Source organism: Saccostrea cucullata, unplaced genomic scaffold (assembly GCF_032062105.1).
Source record: "Saccostrea cucullata isolate Sc308-1 unplaced genomic scaffold, CSIRO_AGI_Scuc_v1 ctg1218, whole genome shotgun sequence".
In the NCBI taxonomy this organism is placed as follows: Eukaryota; Metazoa; Mollusca; class Bivalvia; order Ostreida; family Ostreidae; genus Saccostrea; species Saccostrea cuccullata.
In genome coordinates this window covers 17913-42210 of record NW_026925959.1, presented here as the reverse complement: position 1 = coordinate 42210, position 24298 = coordinate 17913, and the positions used below count along the sequence as shown (strand labels likewise).

The following is a 24298-nucleotide window of genomic DNA, read 5'->3' as shown; positions in this document are numbered from 1 at the left end:
TACTTTTTTTCTGTGCATATACAGACAGTGTAGATAAAAAAGTAGACATTTAGTCTTTTATGAAAGCGAAACTGGAGAGGCTTAAAACATGCATTGTAAACTTATATCTGAAAGGTACTTGACAGTATCGCAGCAATGACATTTTTCTCATGCCCCCAATTCTTAGTTTACCCATCTATTGACTGTGTTTCCGTGCAGAACTCTATACTACCTACTTATTTAGACATCGATGATTATTTGCTGCTGGTACGCAAAGGCTAATTTATGTGTATATATTACACAAACTTACATCACCTGAGAATTTACCTTTCATTAAGTGTTTTGTTTGCCTTCATTGTCACCGGAGAATTTGAAAGAAAGAACTAAAACATGGGGACATTCTTTTTCATGAAGTTTGTTTGAAACATTAAACAGAAAATTTAATTAAAACAAGTTTTATTTGCAGAATTAAATTCAAAAATACTTTAGAGGTCACGGTGCATTCTTCAATTAAAATTCACAGTGACCAAAAATGCTCAAAGGGTTAAATATAAATGCAATTTAAGGAAAAAAGGCAATTTAATTAATATATATGCAAAGTGGGTAGTAAAAAAAAAAGATAAAAAGCCAAATGCAATTTTTAACCTGCAGGTTCACTCAGTTTTCATCTAGTCTACTGGCCAGATGAGTGACATGTTTTCTATAGTTCACATGGCTTTCCCTGACAGATCTGGCTATAAACTAACAACATATATTTTCACTTTGTCCCACTGTCATAGAATTTATTTAGATACACAACATGTGTGGATAAATTTTGATTAAAAGAGATGTGGTTGGTTCAAATTATTTTCCTATTAATTAATGCTAGATATGTTTCTGTGCAATTTGCATATTAGTCAGAGGCAAAATATTTTTGCAAAGTAGATCATGTCTCTTGCTGGTAAGGCAGCATGTAGGGTTGTCAAAATGTCATGTTTTCCAAATTTTGTTTCAGTTATTTTTTTACAGATTATTGCAATCTAAATTCAAGATGACAGTTAAGAATTTCAACAACAGAAAAAAATACTTAATTTATTACTGAAATAAATTTTATTTATCGCTTAATTAAACATATTAAAGTTACTCTTCCTTTTGTTCCAATTTACATCTTCTCTGTGTGTTACATTTGTTACTGAATTCTGAAAATTTATTCTCTATGGGATGTAATGATATCCTATATGGAAAAGATAGAATTGCACACTTTATTTAAGTGACAGCTTTGCTTGAGGTAAAACCTATATACCTACACATATCTACCTCAAACACTTTGTGTGTCTCTTCATGCCTAATCATATATGATACCCCCCGATTACCCAGCATGCCCGCCTCAAAGAACACTACCGAACAACTTAATCTCTTCGAAAATATATTGAGGAATTCTTGTCGGTTGATGTAGATCTTTGCCGAAAGAATTTGCATTGTGTCAATGGAAGCTTGCCAGACCTATCCCTCCGTGGACAAAAAAGCACTTCTAGGTGGTCATATATTGTAATTTGTCACGTTAGAACTTTAGGGAGGAGCTGTATTGCCTTTTTGAACTGTTAGTATGGTCCTAGAGAGACCTGAAAGTGAGAGAAGATTTGAGATATATGAGGTCATGAATGGCCCTCATCTGCAAGTCATAAAGGTCCAAAAATGGATTTTGTGTCCAAAAAGGTTGGCAGTTATGCCGATGGTAATAAGCTCTCATATTATTTACCTTGGCGAGCTGCATTATCGCATAATTCAAGATGGTGAAAGAAAGGTCCTGAACAATGGCATACAGTTTTGATTGGGAATTCAAATTTAGAAATTTATTTGCCCCATTCATAACTTTATCTCACTTTACCAATGAATGGGAAGGTTACTTGAGCAATTATATGGAAATTGATCACAAGATTTTTTAGAATTAAGTTTTGCCAATAAAGCCCTTATAATGAAAAAATAAATAAGGTAATCTGGATGAGTTGTTATGAACCAAACATCCAGTTCCGTCTTTGTATGTACACTGAGTATATACTAGGTAAAGTGGATTTTCATATCTCATTAAACCAAACCTTAAATTTTGGACTTGCCGAATTAACTGTACATTTATATATACTGTGGTTTTAAAAGTGAAGGGATCATTGTGTACAAAACCAATAAATACTACGGTTCTTGGTGTTATCGATACCTGATTGTTTGTCTAACCCGGGGCCTTCGATTATAGCTGTCTATTATTTTATTGATTTGCTGTTCAAGTCCTGACTCAAATTTGGCATTCAAGAGTTGCAATTCATTTCCCGAATTAGGGAGCAGATCTTGGTGGTTTTGTGATTGGAGCGAGTCGCAGGAATTAACTTCATCTGCGAAAGTCTTCGGTGCTCTCGGTATTTTGTTCAATCCATGTTTCCAGTCAATTCGTGGTCACGTCTCCCGAGAAAAAATAAAGGGATTTACTCAACGGTTAAGCCTATTGAAGAATTTTAATTTGTATGACATCGTTCAGAGATTTAAATATTTTTCAATCTACATATTTCGTAAAATATTGATAAAAGGAATTGGACCGTGCCCATACCAAAGAGTTACTGTTTCAAAACTCTGTGTCATCTTCGGATTTCAGCTATGTGAAGCTATCGAGGACAGGTCTTAACTCGGGGGGAAGAGTTTTAAAGGCTTATACTATGTATCTATTGTGATTTCACAAACAATAAACTCCCAAAGATCCAAGTGTATTGTGAAATTTGACCAAATGCCATAAGCTAATTAGGTGTTCCAATACAGAACTGTTTGGGTGAAGGGAAAAAATTGATGAGCTCTTGGGATTATTTTGGATGTGATGAAACTTGTTTTATTTACCTATATATGGAATATATGAAAGGGATTTTCCTAATTTTGAGGGAGTAGTTAAATTTGGCTTGCACTGAAAAGACGTGAAAGATATACCACAATCAACAGTGTGTGTGATACGAAAAATTTGACCTATAAATTATTAATGAGTAAGAATTAATTTGTTTATTCTTTCGGAATGATTTGGACTTTTAAAAACCTGATAGATGAATGACAGATTGTGCAAATTCAGGTGGAAGGAAAAAAATCTATACAAGCATAAATTATGGATAATCATGTAATTTCAAGAATTTTGTATGAAAGATAATCCACTACAGCTGCTTAAATTTTGTGCATTAATGAATGAAAGGACTGTGCCATATTGAACTGGATTGTTTAGCATATTTGAACATATTACAGATATATTGCATGTGAAGCCAGACCATTTATGGGTGTAAAATACCAAAGAATTTGGATTCATCACAAAGGCTGTTTATTATAATATTTGACAATGGATCATGTATGGAGCCCTCACCGTTCAGTTTGCATTGATTTTTGATTGTTTACCTTGTATTTCCACAAGTCTCCATAATTCTTGGATTATGGATGCATAGATCAGGATTAATTGATTTTTTGTTTCTATCAGAGGACCTTGGATACTATATACAGTTTGTTATTACACCTGGACGTTAATTTCAAACAGGTAGGGAACATGATCTGGCGAACAATGGAAGTTTTGGATCATTAATTGATAATTTTGATGTCTATTGTGAAATTTACATCATTCACTTTAAAGTTCAATTTTCACACCTTGAATGCAGGTAGAAACCTAATTGATTCAACTGTGTATGCTGTAACCTGGATATAATTACCCTGAACATTATTCACTGTGTGGACAATTTAATTAGCCCCTAATTAATGACAGAGTACCGGTATAATAAGGGACTGTATACCCAAGCCTCAGGTATGTAACAGACAATGTACTGTAAGCTGCTTGGTTATCAAGAGGTGATAGGTGGACAATATCACTAGAGCTTTTGATTATAATGCCTTTGGAGATTTTAATTTAATCCTCTCAGTTAAATCAAAAGGAATTGTGTGTTTGCGGGGTAAATGTGTTTGATAGCCTTCATCCATCCGTGAAATATTTGAACACTGTTGTAAAGCCTACACAATGACTCAAAAATCCACGCCTAATGGCACTGTTTCCACAGAGGTGAACAATAATATAAAAGGACACAAGAAGCACCCATCCAGTTCATTTCTCAGTAAGTTTATAGCTCTACCTCAGGGTCTGAGGGTGAAATCTAAGGGAGGGGAAAACGAAGGCAGCCAGAGTCCAAGGAGACCGGTGCCAGTGAAGGCATTACCTGCCGGTGGATTTACAACTAAACCTGGGGACCTTATAGAGGATTTAACTGAAGCAAATAATAATGTGTTTATTCATCTGGAACACTGTGAAAATAATTCCAGCATACAAAATAGCCCATTAACCCTACATAGCAGGAACCCAAGTGTCTCGTCATTCGCTAGTTCACAAGATGGCAGTATCAACTCCGACTTAAATTCAGAAGGATCACAAACGCCTCGACGGTCAGGCAGATACAGGAAGCGTTCCTCATCGACCCCCCCAGACATCGGGAGACAAAGGAGTTCACCTGTGGACAGGAGAATCGGTAGACTTGCCAATCAATACTACCAGGCTGTGTATAACAACAATAGTCAAAATGTAAACACATTCATCCCAGTCGACCACAATACCAACTGGTCCCGGCATTCCAACAGTAGCGATACAGGTATTTCTCTGGACAGTGACAGTGACGATTCCTTCGATTTTGGTGACATAGAGGATGTAGACTTTGATCATATCATCCCCCGCGAAAGCAGCACACCGCTGGATAACTACCATCCATCAAAACCTGTCACTCGCACAGACAACTTTTCGCCTGCAGGGGTCAAAACTATGATGCATCCGCATTACCTGACATTACCTAGGAACACCAAGTTTCAACCTGACAGTGCTGGTCAAACGGTGGGCCTAGTCAAGGTGGATAATTCTCTCAGGCCTATGGCCTATCCTAATGGAACTGTTCCCAACGGAAGAATCATGACAGCAGGGGGGTCCCTGAAATTGAGGTCCCCTGGACTGGTGGTGTACAAACCCCCTCCTGGAGCACCAGGTGATTTCATTATGATGGGTGATCCTTCTTTGCACAACGGAGGACCTGGCAATGTGCCATTTAAAAGCCAAGGTGTAACTGATATTCATGACCTACCCAACAATCGACGGCAAGCACCAGAGGCGCCTAATTTGTACAAATCGCGAGGACTTTCCTCCAGTATGCCCACCTTACTGGGGAATGCTACCCCCAAGGAGCAGAAAAAGTTCCTCAAAGAAGTGAAAAAGTTGGAAAAAGAAGAAAAGAAGAGGAGGGAGAAAGAGGAAAAGAGAAGAATCAAAGAGGAAAAGAAAAGAGAGAAAACTTTAAGGAAACAGAAGAAATTAGTGAACAGGACTTTACCAAGAAATTGGGTTTCTGGCTATGTGGAAAGACCCATTGAAAATGTGTATCACAGAAGACCACAACTACAGTTCTCTGCGGTCCCAATTGATTTTGAGGATGGACCCCCCACCCACAGATCTAACCCCCCTCTCCACGCCCCTCCACCTCCCCCTCCCCAAACCTTACAGCAGGGCCCTAGTCTGAAGGCCCAGGCGTTTTATAACAGTGCCCCAGACTTACTTCGCTTGGAGAAAGTGTATGGAGGTAGTGTTAGGGGACAACCAAAGGAGTATCACGACGCTCAGGGCATTACAAATGGCGGATTTACATTACACAGGAATATTCCAAACACACATTATTACAGGTAAGATACGATGCGATTTACAGATTTTAAAAATCTCATGACAGTTTTATGCTAATGAACATAACCTTTGAATATGACCGCTTAATGGTTTATCACGAAAATGATAAACATACATTTATTCTGGATTTTTAAGTAAAAAATTATTGCTTTTTTTTCCCCTCATAACTGTGGAGTTCTTAAAATATATGAGGGATGACAAATTTTTTTCAATTTAAGGGTCATACATCATGCTCACAATTTAATTTCGTTATAAATTACATTTTTTATGTCATGGGGATATAAGGATTTATCAGACTTGTGCTTGATGGCTTTCCTGGTGATAAATTTTGTGGGACAAAGTAATAATTTGAGATAACTAAAATATGAATTTCGGAACGCCAAAGTCGTAATCTTTCTGTTGACACATAAATCTTTGTGCCCACTGGCCCCCGTATTTTGGCAGGGTGGTGGTCAATTTGATAATAAAAGGAGAACCAGGGTACTTGAGTACCCCACTTCTTGTTTTAAGAAGAGGTCTTGTCAGAATGCAAACACAATCAAGATTACAGCTAGGTCTCGTGTTTGATGAATTAAGTCAACAGTGGCCTTTTATCCACAATGGTCAACTTTTGTAATGGTGGGCCAAACACTCTCTTTGTTTCTCTTTGACTTTTTCCTTCGATATTTTAAGTCTTCATTTTCTTGTTGTTGGTTTGTTTTCATTTGCGTAATTAAGTATTTATCCATTGTAGTTAGGTGTGGAATTCTCATGAATCAATAGATGGTATAACTGAGATAGTGAATGAGTCATTCAAACATTTTAACCTTGAATCATGTCAATATGAAATTACGAAATTTTATATTTAGGTCTTCTACCCGATTCTTAGTAAGACCTGTGCCTGCAGTCTATGATTCATACAAAAAAATACAGTACTACCCTTTGACACATCAAATTGTGACAAGGAGATTTAAAAAGACACTGTGATTGATTATTCACATTTAAATTTGTAAACAGCAAGATATTTACAAGATTAGACACTGTTGGGTTGTTATGGCAAAAAAAGTAACACAGAATATGTAATTCTGTTCAATAAACCGTGACCTGGGGGGCCAGGGGCAATACTATAGTCATGAATGTGGTTGACACACTCTCGGAATGATAGTACTTTGCATGTTATTGGTGAATCAGTGTTTTGGTTTTTCAATCAGTCTAATATTTGGAAAATGCATAGAATTCAAAACAGATTGGAATGCAATTTAATGCGATGAATACATATAGGCATCATACATCAGTGAATTCTAATTTTTACATAAAGAAATCATAATAGTCATTTGTTATTTATTAATTGCATGTTGAATATAGGGAAAAGAAGTTAAAACTAGTCATCTAGTGATGTTTATATGGTTCAACTTGACATTTTAAGAACAGTTTTTAGATTTGATCTACAATATATAGGCTGTAGCTTTAATAATTGTATTTATTTCCAGTAGATCAGAAAAATGAATTTTAAGAAAAGTAGATTAATATTCAAGATATTGTAATTAAATTCTGTATCCTGAAAAGTGACCTGAAGTTCCTCTTTAAATCTGATTGTCTTAATATTTCAAAAATTTTGGCATAGTGAATACATTTGAATATGGGGGGTATGAGAAACTTATTTTATAATCTGGACTGTCAAAATTACATGATAATGGCTTTGTACATCTCTACCTGAATGTAAAGGTGTGGTTTTAGTTCTCAATATAGGTCATTATATTTCCTCAAAATCATATCAAATACCTGAATAGCTTAGACATACAGGAATATGAGTGGCATGAGATATGCAGACTTAGACTTTGTGAAATAATGGAAAAACCCTACTTCACCCCCAATATAAGGAAATGGTATAAGTGTCTCATGACTGCAAAATGTCCCTGTCCAGTTTTTATTCAGCCAGAACCTAAATTTTGACCAGAGCTTTTGAATTTATCATGTTAGAGGTTGGATAGGTCAGTGATCCATCAAAGGTCAAGGTCATTGTTTTATTTTGGGAATTTGTTGTAGGTGTAAGTTACCTCTTGAAGATTTATTTTTATAAGCATCTTTTCTGATTTCAGAGGTCTAAGGCTCTTTTATTAGAGTACATACTAGACAATTGTTAATAAAATATAATTACAATGTACAATATTTTTACTGATACATATTACATATTTCAGTAATGTGTGAATATAATAATGATCAAAGCTTAACCATTAAATTACCAAGATACAACAGTAATGAATTGATCATCACAAATAAAAGAATGTCCTCCATTTAGACTACATTTATTGCCCATTTTATATGGAAACTAGTTTAAAAGTCAATTTTTACCAATAAATGCCAAGTCCATTGACCATTTATGATCTTGAAATGTGTATAATAAAATACAAATGAAAGGTCTGTTTTTTAATACCTAACCACCAAAGTTGTAGAAAATCTGACACACATAATCATAATGGGTAAAGACTTACTAAAATGGATTAAAATAAACTCATAAGTCACTAAATAGATTTTTGATTTAAAATACCTGGACAGTAATTAATCTTTTGGCATGTAGGAGAGAGATAGTGGACTTTCGATAGTGCCCAACAGGGATCAAATTAGGATTAATTTGACTTCAGATTTCAGAGTCCAAGTAGGCTCTGTTTGACGAAGATTAGATTAATAATTGCCCTTTTGATTATATCCATATTTAAGCTACTACAAGATAGAGATTAAATAGGAATAGCCTGGGTCCCACCTTTGATTAGACAGCAATCACATGATTTCAGCCAACATCATATCATACAGTAATATATCATACTTTACATGTGTTATATACACCTGTAGGCCTTATAATTATTTTCCTCTGTCCTAAAAGTGTATTGATTTTTGTATGGATTGTGTTTGGTTTCGAAGTTATTTTTTTGTGTTAAATATGTGATAATTTTGATTTTATTGCTGTCATTTGCACCCCAAAAAAATGGATGGAAACTTATGCATTGGCATGCCTCGCACAAATATATTTATAGTTACGGATAGATGTGAGAAATTTGACAATAAAGTGTCATCTTGCATTGGGCTGTGATCTATTGTTGGAAATTAAACTTTGTTATTTTTTTGTTCCACACTTAAGAGGAAATATTTAGTTTTTGTTTGTGACAAACAATATTGCCTATTTGGATGTTATCAGCCTTTTATTTTATCACTAAGGAAGTGATCAGTGTCGTAAAATCGATCAAGAGAAATGTTTAAATCCAGGTTCGAGAAGAAGAAATTAAAAAAGTTACAGAAATCTGTTTATGTAAGGTGAGTTATGACTGGAGTACTCGTTTTCCCAGCAGTGAATCAGGTACTGCACTGATATATGCACAGTCATCACTTCTAGTGCAGCGTACAATGGTGTAGTGCAGGGTTAAACCCAAAAGGTCACCTCCAAATGTTCTTGATAGGGTTTCATGGGAGGGTTTACAATAGATAGCCTTGCTAGCACTCCAGAAAATTTAAAAGATATTTCAATAAATATTGAAATGAGGTATATTGTATTTTGATGTTGAGTTCATACAATTTTTGTTGTTTTTGTATTTTTCAGTGAATATGCACCTAGATCAGTCGTGCTGCAGAAGGGGCCAGAAGGATATGGATTTGTGTTGCGAGGAGCAAAATGTACGTATATACACACAAAAAAATTTTAAAAGTAAAATGGTACGTGTTAACATGAAAGTCTAAATAACAGACATCCCTGTGAAAGAATTGTACACTGTTTGAACACGGATTTGATATGCCTTTAAGGAATTTTGAAATACGTGTCACCCAGTACAATCCCTTATGGTTCAGGAGGTCATCTGATTTTGTAGAAAATTATTTGTGTGGACTCCACAGTCAAAATTTCATTTGCTTTTGCCATTGCCATCTAGAAACAAGCATTAAACGTACAATTTAGCTGCCTCTTTCCTGATATGAATACACACAAAAATGTGAACGACATGGTCATTGAACACAGGGGTTTTCAATCTCGGTTGACTTTCAACAATTTACACTTGATGGGGTCCTTTCATCAACACCTATTCATTCCTGATCAACATAGCTGATAAGTGCAGTCACCTCCATTAATTCTTGATGACCTAATTTTTTAAAGTAGACCCCCTGGGAAAAAAATGAATCCTTTTTTGTTTTTGTGTGTGGTATTTGTGTCAATTCAGTGAGGATTGGTATTTGAAATTTTAAAGATTTCAGTAAATACCACATTCCCTAGTCAATGTTTGAGAATAAAGAAACTGGTTAAGTTCAAATGATTGCCCTAAGCTGTCTTTTACTAATACTTCAAATGCTAGACAAGAAAGGTGCAGTGGTAAATTATCTATGATAATGTAGTCTTCATCTTTTGGCTTCCAGTCTAAAATCTGATCCATTCTGTTTGTGTTGCATGGAGCCCCACTGTCTATAGAGTTTGTTGGACTTCTCTTTTACCCATGGGATTATGAAATTAGAGTTTGCAGCATTTGCTTGTATTCCAAAGAACAGTTTTGTCTGTCTTGCTTTGATCCTGACCTATTTTCACTGCACCCCGGCCGATTTGCTTTTGTAAATTGATTCAGAAGACATGTGCCTAAAGCTTGTTGTTGACTGTTGTTTGTATGTATAAGGATTGAATTTCACAGTTGATATGTATAGTTTCAAGTTCCTTTTAGTCAGGCTACAGAAAAGATGAAATTGGAGAGAAGTTATTCATAAAAATACATACAATATCCAACAGACTGCCATGTTCTTGGTGTCTGTGTTTTCCTTTTATTTCAAAGAAAAGGGTTAGAGATCAGTTGTAAAAGTCTAGGGTATGAGGTTTATGAACAAAATCTCTGTGGACCTTACAACAAATTGTTATTTCAAAGCGGCATTTTTGTCAATTGAAGTGGTCAATTTGGCCGGTTGCCGGTTCTTAGGGAAAACACTGGGTGTCTGATTTCAACCCAGATAATATGATTCAATTTGATTTACTTCAATTTGACAGTACACCTGCAATATTGCAGACTTAAAAAATTCCAAATTTGTTCTTGTTTTCTGCAAGTAATGTCAAAAATAATGTGTGATTGCTTTTAAATTCCATCAGTTTTCCCATGCATGTTTCTATCTTGGGCACTGGTTTGGACCTGTAAGCGATACATTGTATAACCAATGATATGGAATACTTTACGACCATTAATGTACCATTTGGTAAGGCATCCTTTTCAACCATGGTATCTGACATTAGGATGTTTTCTCTTACCAAAAGAATGCTTTTAACATCTTCTTGACGTTGTCTAAATCCTGATGGCTATCAATTCTTCTGTTTGGTACATTGTTTGGGCCGCTAGGGATGAGCTTAAACACTTTTTAATTTCACGCCAGTTTAGGTTTGTTCAGCTTGCATATGGTACTTAGTTGTGTTATGTGGTAAATATTTTGCCTTTGGTTATTTCGGTTCTGGGATTTGTATAGGTTTACTGTCAACATTGTGATTTTTCTCACAATTTGAAACCTGAACACTGTCTACCATTTTGTATTTCCTTTGCTTATGGTGCACTTTCTAAAATAAAAATTGATTGTATGTACATCACAGAACTGCACTTTAATCTCCTTTTCATTACTATATGTATCTGGTAAATTCTTCATATGTTCCTGTAAAAGTGCTTTTAAACCTTACAAGAAAAAAAACAGAAATTGATTTCAGTATTTTTGTGTAATTTTTCCCATTGATCTCTTACCAGCTTTCAGAAAGACACTTTTCATTCAGAGGGGGAAACAGAATGAGGATTTAACATTGAATTAGATGTTAGGATCGAGTAAACGTTTTCTTAAAGATGTATTTATCAGAAATTTCTCCAAAGCCCCATCTGTTGCATACACTGAAGAGGGTAATCTATAAGAAATAGATTGATCATGAGCATCTCTTTAGATCCATCATAGGTATAAGTTTAAGAACAATGGGCCTCTTTTCAGAGTTTACTAGAAGGTGTAGGGATTGCTTCGCTGTTTTCATTTTTTGGAGAGGTATGTTGGACTATAACTTGCATTTTTCAGTTACTTTTCAAAGCCTAAAAATTGCTAAAAGATCTCTTGTTTATTCAATGTAGTTTCCCACATGTGAAAAGATTACCTCTTGTCAATAGGCGACAAGAATTCAAGTTGGCTGGCATATATTGGGTGTTTTAATGAAGTTTGCTTGTAGAATAGACCTCATTGTCTGAAAGAATTACCTATAGTCTTGAAATGACATTGAAAGTCTTTTCAGCTGTTTGTGGCTTTATGGAAATCGGTTATTATGCGGTGGTTACCAATATTGAACAGCGCTATGGGTCTTTGTCCTGCATACCTGCTAAACAACACTGCATGCCAAGAGATAAATGGTTATAATGTTGAACTTTATTTTCATTCCAGACACTCAATATTTCACAGAAAGATTTTTAATGCAATGCAAAGTATTTCATCAGATATTATTAACCTTTTCATTCTCTCTGCTTGTACTCTTTTAACAAGCTGCTTATGAGAGAGTTGCTTTGGAAGAGATTTTGATGTCTGGTAAGAGGCTTTCTTAAAGTCATGATGCTGATGAATTGACAGGGTTTGCACGTTAAGACCTGCATTTTTATCCCAGGAGAAGAATGAATTGACTTAAAATACAAATATTCTCTTTTGTTTCTCCCAACCAAAAAAAAAAAAGAAATCCCTTTCCTAAAAAAGAAAGTATGTATTCAGTGATGGGAAGCTTTCTGTGTATGGGTTATGATGAGGCTTTGATCTTTGGACCCTGTTGGCGGTTATAGGTAGATTATGTATGGTTAACCACCTCCTGTAAATGGCTCTTCATAGATGTGTCTACATACATTTACATGTACGTAAATTATACTGGACTGCCCCAATCAAGCCAGCTCTTGCATACCTGTGAATGGGTTATGAAGAGCTGGGAAGGTGAAATAATGTCCTTTTTTATATATAAGCAAATGAAGATCATGTTTGTCCTTCAAGGGGCTATGTATTGGACTTGGCTGCATTTAATCCTTTTGATGTTGTTATTTCGTAGGCATTTTTTTTATCATCTGATAAAGTATGATGGTGTAGCAGTGATTTTTCTAGGTCTCGAGTCTAATTGGTTCCTCTAGTCCTGTCATTATGGGACCTTAAGGAATTATAGCGAAATAAAAACATTGCCGATTAATCTTCTGTTGACGCGTAGATTTTTGCTTGTCTCCGGAGGAATCATTTGTCAACAAGACTACATATCATCTACAAAAAAAGCAATATTTGAATTTCCTAGTTGTGCAATAAAAAGAAAAATATTTGACATGCTCTATATCCTCAAGACTTGTCGATCTTTGTAGATTTTCCGTTGGGGAACCAGATCTAACCTTGAATGATAATTTTAAGGAAATAACATGAAAAAAAAGTGATTTTTTGGAAAGATTGAGGCTGCCAATTTTGGAGTGGTTTTTATCAGGCTTGGTATGGGTGGAATGCTATCTGTAGGGATGTACCCTGTTTGATTTATAGAGACCTATGATAACCTGAGCAAACCCCGTACGTCACTAGACTTCAGATAGAAAAGTTCAGATTGAAATGGCTACCCCTTAACATTTTCAGGATCTACATGTATACTTCATTGTTGTTAGGGTTAGTTTATAACATGCCATATTGCCTCTATATGGGAATCAATCCAAAATTGACATTTTCAAATAGAATTTGATATTTGTGAATAAATTTCTAAGGCATTGGTGTTTCATATTGAAAGATTGAAGATTTTTTATTGCAATGTCCTTGCTTTTTCTATTGAAATTAATATCAGCAGTCTTCCTCATTCTAAATTGTCACTTCTTTAAATTCATAAATCGAAATATTTCAGTGATGTTTTAAAGACCATTTTAGAAGTCCATTGCACTTTCGAAGTGTGATAACTCAAAATCTTTTAATCTCATAAACATTTGTACTGTTGGCCTGTTTGTTTTCAGTGGCCTAATTCTCAGAAAGCCTTTTATCACATTATTTTCTGAAACTGCCCTTTGTTTGCTTAAACAACTTTCACTGCAGCATCCATATCAAGTGTTTGTTCAAGTTTTCTCCAAAACCCTTGAAAAAACAAATTCATATCACTATGGAAGATGGTACATGTTTGGAATTTTCATTGCTTCTTTAGGAAGAAAAAATTCCTTAAATTTTTAAAGTAAATTTTATTGAGGTTTAGTGAAGGAAAAATTTTCTTCATTCAATCAAGAATATACTCTTAAGTTTTATCAATTCCGGGATTGAAAGTTTCTACTTTTCAGATGTACCCTGTATTTCTTTTTACGTTTTTTTTTTTATATTCTTTTTTTTCATTGCTAGTACACATACATGTACATATATATACGTCAAGTATTAGCTGATCTATTAAATGATAGAAATTAAAATTTAGGCTGTAGTCCTCAATACAAAATTGAACATAAATATAACCTGAAGATTTAAAGTCTGAATGAACTGCTTTGAAAATATTTCCTTTTAATGATTTTATTATCAAATCATTCAGGCTGGAAATTGAACAGATCACTTTTTCAAATTCAATAGGGTCAACTATTTCAAGGATCTGTCCTGTAATTTGATACATATGTCAAATAGTCCAAGGCATTCACTTATGGTAATGCATTTCCGAAAAGATATTTTTATCTGTATCAACATGAATTGGACAGACACAAAAGAGTCTAAGCCCTAAGAGGCAGCTTGTTGGCCAAAAATATTAATCTTACCCCAAAAATTGTTCACAATCAGTAGTTTTTTAAAAAAGACTTTTCAGCTTTAAATGACTCGAGACAGGATGTGTTTCTACACGAGCCTCATCTTTAAGTCAAGATGGTGGAAATTCTAATTAACTTTGGACCAAAGAGGCTTTTAGAATTGTGATTGAGTTTTGATTAAAATGGAGTGTAACATAAGAACCAGGATCAGTGAAAGCTGAGGCTAGGATTTATGTTCACCACAATTAACGGATAATCTGGCTTTTTGTGTCTGTATTACGATCCATTTGAGGCCATCTCAGAAATAATGACTTTACATATAGAATTCAATGTATAAGGATTTGTATGAAAGGTTCTAAAACATCAGTGGTGTGACTTGAAAGGCTTGTGTTAAATGGAAGTTCACATTGTCTGGGACAGAATTATTAGGATACTCAGAAGGTTGAATGGGGAACATTGTGAAGTCTGCTAGTAGTGTGTATCCCAGGAAGGAGAACTATGCAGTGGGGCCAAAGCCCAAACAGGGCAGGGGGTCCAAAAGGAAGGGCCAGCCTTGTCCCAAGTGTCATGTCTCTAAAGCCAGGGAAGGTATTTCTGGGTCCATGCTTCATCTTTGTGACAGATGAGAGATTTTGTGTCTCTTAATTAAGTTCTGAAAACTTGAATAGTGAATAGTTTTCTTTCAGATGAATAAAAGTAATTTGGGTTTATGTGGCAAAGCCATTCAATTTTACATTTTCTCTTGCAGCCCAGACCCAGGCCACTGGAGAACTGGACTTTCGACCCTCGGCAGAATTCCCAGCCCTACAGTACCTGGACAGTGTGGACCCGGGCAGCAGGGCAGACCGAGCGGGACTCAAGACAGGAGATTTTATCCTGGAGGTATGGTAGCACCACCACATACCCGCTCCCTCATCTATTATTTAGTCCATTGTCTTGGAATCAATCTGTCAACTAAAAATTGGCAGATGGTTTTGTGGACTTAATTGTTGCTTCCCTTAATTAAAAGATAGCATAAAGCCCAAGCTAAATATTATATGAGTTTGAAAATTTTATGATGTCAAGATCTCATGGTTACAGCAATGACATATTAGGAAAGGAGGGGGGCTGTTTGTACATGTAACATGATTTATTGATGTATACAATTTCTGTCCAGCATTTACAATTAGCATGAATATATATATAAAAGAAATTTGAACAACATGTATTTAGGATAAACATATTAGATTACATATCGTTAGTGCATACATTTGAAACTAGATCAAACAACAAACCAACTAAAACTGCATGGATCTGTTTTACAACCTAGAACTAGGCGTCTTGAGGCTATAACCTATAGTTATACATGTAAATCATGAGAAGTGGAGCAGACAGGAAGATTATAGTATAAACCATATCTATTGACATCTATCTAGCCTGCTGTTACTACCTACACATTAACATATTTAGCCTTTGTGACTCATCTTTAGCTTTGTTCTGTTAACGGTTCAGTCTCTGTATTGTATTGTTAGTTCTAGGGGCGTCGGCTGACTGTTATGGGTCCCCCCATTGATTGTCGTGGGACTGCTGAAGTTGTTTACTCTTGCTCTCCACAACAGCTGCGGCAATCGTGTTTCTCGTCAATTTCAGACAGGTTCAGTTGATAAATACGGTGTCACACCTTTCTTCTAATTTTTTTTCTGCTAGGTATTTAGGGTAGACATCACCTTAGGATTTTCAAGATTTCTTGACAAGTTTTTCTCAGCAGTTTTCACATAATTTAATGCTTTTTTGTCCCTTTGATCTATTTATTGTCAGTATCAAGTGCGTGTTGGTGAAACCATAAAACTGAAACTGAAAGTCCAAAGTTTGCTAAGTGAAATTGGGGTAGGCATTATAGTTATACTGATCAGGAGTTTGTGTTACATTTTTATTGAGATCTAAAGCTTCTTAGACCTTTTGATCTTTATTATTTAATATTAATTTTCTAAGGAATAAATCTAAATCTCCTTTTGTGAATGTTTTGTACACAAATAAAAACCTGCGATATAAAAAAGTTTATAAACATAACAAATATGTAATATCAGTATCGCACCATGTAGATGACTTTTGAGATAAGATTTGGTTATATCATCATGATTGATTGTGGTACGCACCTTAAATCCATTTTCTTCTCAAGATTATAGCACATAACTGGAAATCTTTTGTCAAGTTTGAGGGGTGCCCAGTTTCAACATGTTTTAGCAATTCGGTGAATAATAGAGTTATTAAAGATCACCATGGTCTGTTGAGAAAGGACAAAAAATTCAATATCATAGCCCAAATTCTTATGTACAGATAGAAATATCAGGTATTGAATGATCGGATACCAGATAATTTGTCAAACAGAGATCTTCATTCATAAGGGGATCAAATGTATACCGTCTGTGTTTGTATTTGTATTGCAACTCTAAAGGTGCAAGAAAGGGGGTACCGTTTAAATTTACATGTATGTTGTTAGGAAGGAAACATTTGAAAATAGTCTTTCAAATTGGGAAAATGAACTAAAAATTAGCTTATTAGGAGTAAATATTAGTCCATTTCTCATTTTTCTTGTCTATTAATATTTAGACAAAAGTTCAAGAAGGGTCATGGAATGGAAAAAATTTTCATTCTTTTAGACAGAAATGGTTTTTAAATGCCATAAATTCGAAGAAGGTTCTTGTATATTTGACAAAAAGTCAAGGATGACAACTACACTCACTCAAAAACACTGAAATTCATGGCTGGGACTTCCTGCACTTGCATGGCATTTAGCTGAAAAAACTTTTTTTAACCTCTGAGTTAATGTTACAAAAATAGGCTTGTAATGTGCAGATTATGGAACAATATGTCATCTCTGTATGATAAAAAACCATTTGATGGTCAGTTGATGTACACTGATAAATCAGTTCCCAAGGTCTGCCGGAAGTTCATTTGATGTATATATTACTCTGGCGTGGTTAATGGATCAAGTCAATATCTGTTTTTTCCTCCCATTTTCGTCTTGGACATATAATTTTGTCCCAACAAGAAATGTCCCCATTGAATGTCCCTATTTTTTTGATTGAAATGAAAATATGCCTGGATGTTAGAAATATACCTATATCTTTCTGGTTTTCTTATATATCTACATAAGTCATTGAATATAAATATATATTTTAAAAAATCATTATCAATAATAAGTTGCATTGAGGATTTTCAAATGATACGTTCCCTTCAGAAAATACACCATCCAATCGATTAATGCAGTGCCCTGTAGGTCTTATGTTGATCAAGAATCGATACTTATACCTGTCCCAGCTGACAGTGACTGATAGAGTGGAAAACTTCTAAAGCCCAAGCCAAAGCCATCAGCTTCTTTTGTGATCAAAACATGTCATTTCAGCTTTCAAGTCAGGGTCAGATCAATATTTGTTGATGTGTAATGAGATGGTCTGTACCTGACTAAAAATCAATTATTTTATATCAGGAAGGAGTCAGGAATTCCAAAATTGCTGATGTATCGGGGCTCTATTTTTGATGAATATTACATATACATTTTGTTAGCATTAATAATTTTATAGATGCATGAAATATTTAAAGATTTTATAGGTAGACTGATAATGAATATTTTATAAAGTGCAAAAATAGAGAAATAATATATATTGACAAAAATTATATGTATCAGAGTGGTCTTATTTATGTTGTAAAGTCTGGAAAAAGGAAACGTAAAATTGGCTTTAAAAATGAAAAAAAAGGGTGTAATGTAATTTCGTACATGCTGCATCGAGTTTCTTGATACCTATTTGTAACAATTACACAATATTTGTAGATAAACGGAGAGAATGTGGTGCGGGCATCACATGACAGGGTGGTGCAGCTGATCCGTCAGTCGGGGGACACCCTGGCTCTGAAGGTGGTGACCGTCAAACCCCTGGAGAAGCCCGACCACTGGCTCCAGCACCACAACGGAACCATGACTCTCCCCAACAGGGGTGGCGCCAGGCGGCAAGGTACGTAAATACAGCTGGGGAGGGGCAAGTCAGTCTGATACATAACACAATAAAGTGCTGCTGAAGTCGCAGTACATGTACTGGAGGCTTTTTATACTTATAGCAGTCATCTAACATACTAGTAAATGTGTACCTACTGTATATATATACTTTTATTGGCTAATTTGGAAGATTAATTTAAAAACTTATTTTCTGTAATATAGAAATATATATATGATAGTATGAAACCCTTTGGAAAAAAAATACTTAATTCTGTTTGCAAAAATAAAACATTATTATCACATAAAGTTCCATGAAGTCGGTGCATGTGGAAGAATATGATAAAGTTATTTCTCTTTTAGCTCCACAACCTCCTCAGAGGGACCCCCAGACTTCTCTGTCCGTGGGCAAGGCCCAGGGGAAACAGTTTACCGAGGGCATGGCTGAACTAGGTCAGTATCCATATAAACACGGGACTAAAAGCATGAATCAAATAGAATCTCCAATAATGATGTACTGGACTCTATTGTATCAACATTTTTTCTACGTTTTAATTTTACTTTCTCTTTCAAAAAATCTATTTAGTTAAAAATTTGTAATAAAAACGTAGTCTTGCTCTCTTTGACTTTTATTAATTTCTTTTTTTCAGTTATTTCTTTTGAACCAGATCTCTTGTCTTTTAATTTTACTAATTAATATAATGAGACTGATTTACATATGTTTGACAGAGAGAACTGTGCAGGAACTTAATTCTTCTACCGAGGGTAAAAATCTCCCAAGTATTGCCATTGTAACTCTAGATATCTACTTGGTGTTTTAACATTTCTATGCTTAAAAAATTGCACAATCTAGGTGAACCAAATTAGATCTAACAAATGTTTGTCATCGTTATCTATGTAAAAATCAAACAAATGATATCAATAAAGGGTATATAACTTCCTTTTACATGTAGGACATAGTTCTGATGATGATGTCAGATTTATATATAGCTCCTTATCAGAATTTATCTAAATGTTTTATACAGCTTAAAAAGTATCATTAAATAGTGCATAAGTTGTGCCTAACTTAAATATGATTTTTTTTAACCATAATATACATGTATGTAAGTAGTAGAACGTTAATAAAAATGAAAAAGAAACAACTACAGATGATTTAAAGAATAATGGTATCTTTAGAAGATTTAAATTCAGTTTATATACATATATAGATGTTATACATAAAGTGTCCAAATATCAACAAAGATAAAAACTACAGAAAAATCAGGAAGTATTTGAATACTTAAAACTGCACATGCTTCTACAACTTTGTTTTTTGGTGTATCATCTATTTTCTTTCTGGTAAATCTTCTAGCTGTTGTCTTTATTTGAAATTATCAAGAATATCAATTCTTGTAATAAATATAGATTTACATATAGTTTAACCTTTCTAACATGGAAATCTAACATTTCTAGCTTGTGAAACATCTGCTTTATTCTATGTGTATAGACTCTCCACTTGAAAGATTTTTTTTTTTTTGAAAAAGTAAATGTAAATATAAGAGGAAGACGAGAAATTGAGTTAGAACAATTAAATCGATTAAAATTTTAATTATATAATGTGCTAATGAAGTTTTTTTTCCCTGTCTTTCAGACCAATTGGATATAGCACTTGCGGAATATGAAAGACAAACTGTGCAATCTGTGGTATCATCAGACCAGAAGACAGCTTCCATCCGGAGCAAACACTCTGCAAAACGTGTCTCATGCATCGAATTGGACAAGATTGAAAATCCTGACTCCAAAGCCGCCACTACTAAAGGGAAGGTGAAGGATTACATGAGTCCCTCTGAAATACGCATCCAGAAGTATCATCACAAGAAAGCTGGGGGAAATCTAGAGAGGTCAAGCAGTACACCAAGTCTGGTCGATAAGAAAAATGAAGCTGTTTATGCAACACCAACCGTACCTTCAACTGAACAAAATGACATTGGACATAGGCGATCTAGCAGTGGTGCTGCTGTCAGTCACATATACGCAACCCCTGGGGAGAGACCTAAGGCGCCCCCTCCCCCTCCGCCCTCTGGGTCATCAACTCCCAGTCCCAAGAGACCAGCACCTGCTCCTCCTGAAAGACCACATTCAGAAATTATTTCAATATCCACCGATCGAAGAAAATCTTCTCTCAGCAGTGTGACTGATAGTTTACTGTCTACCGAGAAGCCTGCTTCTGAGTACGAATCAAGCTTCCGACCTGGAATTTCTGCTCAGTTGACCACGGAACCCAAAATGTCAACTCCTTCACTTCAACAAGCCAAACTGCGTTCACACAACAGGAATTCAAGTCAAGTTTCTGTTAATTCAAATGATTCAGGGGGAAGTAAGCGCAGTGATGAGAAATTAGGAGTCACATTCGCAGACGACAAAGTTCAAGATCATGCCAACTTGTTCCTTCAGAAACATCCAAATGCTCAACTGCTAGTCACTGCAGATGTGCATGCAAAGAACAAAGACAGGAAAATGTCTGAACCAGAACCGGATTATGACAGTGATGAAAATGATGATAAGGTTAAAAATAAAGTGACTGTTATAAGTGTGGGTGGTGGATCAGAGGGTTCAAAGAAATATACTGTAAAATCGGATATACCCTCAGGGGGTGGGGGAATGGTTATACCCCCTCCACCTTCTGAACCCGCCCCCAAGCCTCCAAGTCATAAACCACCCTCACCTCTACCAAAACCAGCAAAACAAGACACTGAAATAAAAGTTAGTTTTTCAACAGAAAACAAAGTCATTGAGAACTTTGTCAAAAATAATGAAACTTCTGCAGTAAAGTCGGAGGAAACTGTGACATTTTCATCAAAAACTCCAGAACCGGAGCCACTTAATGCTCCCCCTGCACCCCCAGCCCCACCTCCCCCTCCCCCAGCGCCACCCGCACCAGGTGTCTCAGCTCCTGTGGAGAAACCCAAAACACCTCCACCCGTGTCTGAGAAAAAGCCAAAGCCAGCTGTGCAGGGCATTCCTTCAAAGGACATCATGGCTGCTGTGGCTCAGAGGAAGACAAGAATTGAGAGTGAGGGCATGAAGATTTCTACAGGACCAAACAAAGAGGCACCTGTAAAAGATGGAAAAGACCTTAGGAACAGAATGATTGACAATACACACAGTGCAATATTGGCTGCTGTTGCAAAGAGAAGAGCTCTTCTTGAGGAGAAAGAATCTGATCATTCTGTGGCTGAGGAGATAGAAAACCGACTACAAAAAACCAAGAAACTGCAGTCTGCAAAGTACTTCTTCTCTAGTGAGTCAATTCAGAAGAAGGAGGCGGAGAAAACGAACAAAGTTGAAACAAAAACTGAGACTAGTGCTAAGGACATTACTCCCACCATTGTTAAGCCAACAACACCAACTTCAGTCTCATCCAAAACAACAAAACCACCTAGCCCAGTACCCAGCAAGAAGACAAAACCACCAAGTCCATCCCCAGCAAGGAAAATTAGTCCACCCACACCAGGAGCCAAAACTTTGCCGTCTGCTACAAAAACAACAGCAGCACCTAGTACAACAAAAACTGTGGAAAAAACACAGAATGCACCAAAACCAATCTACTCTTCTTCTGCAAAACCTCCAAGTCCAAAACTCAAGAAGGCGCCTAGTCCTATTCCTGTCAAAAGTCCTGTAACAGAGACTACTCCTGATAAACCTAAAGCAAAAGCACCCGCAACTCCTACCAGCTCCAAAAAGGAGAAAGAAGAGGTGGAGAAAGATGAAAATGAAGATCTTCTGGCAAAAGCAGAGAAAGCTAGACAAGACTATCTTCAGAAAAAATCAAGTAGTACTTCTCTGAAGTCTCCACGAGACGTAACCAGAAATCCTAGCAAGTTAAATTCACCGAGGAGAACAGCATCCAAAGCTGGCACAAAAACTGAGAGCTCAGAAACAAAGAAGGAGTCGTCATCTTCAACCAAAATAACCCCAAAAACAAATGGAATGACACTTCCATTGAAAAATGAGGAAAGCAATGGCAAAAGTGTTCCGAAAAATCAGGCCAACACAGCTAAGAGTCCTGTTCAAATTCAATCCACCAAGTCCCAAAACAGAAGTGGAATTACGCCCATGAAGACTTCTAAGGATTCGGATGTGTTGATGAAAACTAAAAACATTAAAGATCGCATCGCAAATTTTGAGAAGGATAAACCTCTTGTGAATGGAAAGTCCGATGGTAATTCCAAAATTCCTGTGCATGGTGTTACAGTGGACAGTTCTTTAACTGACAAATCTCCTGCACTCCCCCCTCCCCCCGAGTTTGGGGATGCTCTTCAGCTTGAAATTATTCCACCTCCCTCAGGATTTAATGTAAATGACACTCTGGAATCGCCCACATACACCTCAGCTTTCCACCACAGTGATTCCTCGTCTGTGTCTACACTTTCTACCTTATCAGACGACCACATTGACACTAAAACAAAACATTTCTATGAGGACTTAATTGCCCCACCCCCTCCAGGATTCGATGATAACAGTGAGGACACAGTCCCCAGTGTTATCCCCCCACCCCCAGATTTTGGGGGAAACAAACCCGCACAAAAATCAAATAAGACTGTGAATAAACCATTCTTGTCAAAGCCAATTTCAAATTGGCAGTGTTTGGATGTTCTCGATTGGCTGGACAGTATAGAAATGGCTCAGTACAAGAAAAGTTTTCAGCAACATTGTATTGATGGTAAAAAGCTTAACGGACTACAACGCAATGACTACATTCAGCTAGGTGTGACTCAAGTCGGTCATCGGATGATGATGGAAAGAGCCATTAAAAAAGCCAGTAACATTGTCACTGGTACACATTTGTGATTTTTGTGATAAATTATTCAAGGAAAGATAACTCTCAGCATATCTTGAGGTCATGGAGGTGAACCATGTGGACCTTCTGTGAGGAATTTTCGCTTTATGTCTGTGATTTTTCTGTTGGAATTATCATTTGATGGAACAAAAAAATCCCAGTGCTATAAATGTGATGGGTGGTCTTCCATATTATTTCATTTCATATTGGCCATGCCAGATATGGTTATTTACTCGGGTTGTGCATATATATAAATGTATTCACGTGATAACGATATATAGCCAGTAAACATTGTATTCACTTTTAAGGTCTTTATTTTTCTCTCTCATCAGAAAGTGCCAACATAGTGTAAAGATATTTTCTCTTCTGATTTTTCAATTGAAATTATGAATTTTAATTGATAATTTGAATGATAAGGTTAATTTAATAAATGTCAGCATTAGTATGTTGAGCATTAAGATATTTGTTACTGATTTTAGTTGATCACTATATAAATGCATATCTACATCATGTAAGAATTTCCTGAAAGATAACTTCTTTGTATTGCAACATTTATAAATATAGAATTGTACATTGCCTTCAGTTTGTGATATACCTGTTGTGAAAATGTTCATGTTGGTCTGTTTAAGCTATGCTGGCATAGCATAATTTTAAAAATTTCTGCTGCACTTAAGATATACATGTAGACCTGTTTAGCTTTTATGTATAAAAAAAATTTATGGTCAAAAAATATGACAGACAAAAATTGTTCATTCGTGTCAAGACAAAATAGTCCATTCATAAAATTGTCAAGGCTATATTCTGTTCTAGAAAAAAAATACATACCAAACTAGATTTTTGTAACACTATTTGGCTATAGTATTAGATTTTTAAGTCCATGCTTTCTGATAAAGGTAATTTTTGCCTTGTAAGCTTATTGAATGTGCCATGATGGGGAAAGGCTGAGATAAGATATTCTACAAAGCAACCATTTCACATTATGTTGTTGTATGAAATAATTTATTTTTTACTTATAAAAGCATTTTTTCGCAAAATTTACTGTCATGTATTTGTAGATATATGATTGTAAATTAATATTGACAAAAAAATTATGACATATTAAATATATATTTAAAAAAGAA

General features: G+C 35.6%; 1 protein-coding gene across 8 annotated transcripts in view; it reads left to right on the top strand.

The window, feature by feature from the left end:
- Positions 1-24298, top strand: part of LOC134270174 (SH3 and multiple ankyrin repeat domains protein 2-like) — a 60865-nt gene extending 36567 nt beyond the window's left edge. For 6 of the 8 annotated variants that reach the window (XM_062752359.1, XM_062752358.1, XM_062752357.1 and 3 more), the window contains 6 exons: positions 9243-9316; positions 15137-15270; positions 18200-18380; positions 18722-18811; positions 19088-19123; positions 19989-24298. In XM_062752359.1, the coding sequence (XP_062608343.1) occupies positions 9243-9316; positions 15137-15270; positions 18200-18380; positions 18722-18811; positions 19088-19123; positions 19989-23188 (3715 nt within the window). In that variant the 3' untranslated portion in view covers positions 23189-24298. Of the gene's footprint in view, positions 1-3850; positions 5674-9242; positions 9317-15136; positions 15271-18199; positions 18381-18721; positions 18812-19087; positions 19124-19988 lie in introns of those variants that run through there. The other 2 variants (XM_062752362.1, XM_062752361.1) reach the window with 2 other exon arrangements.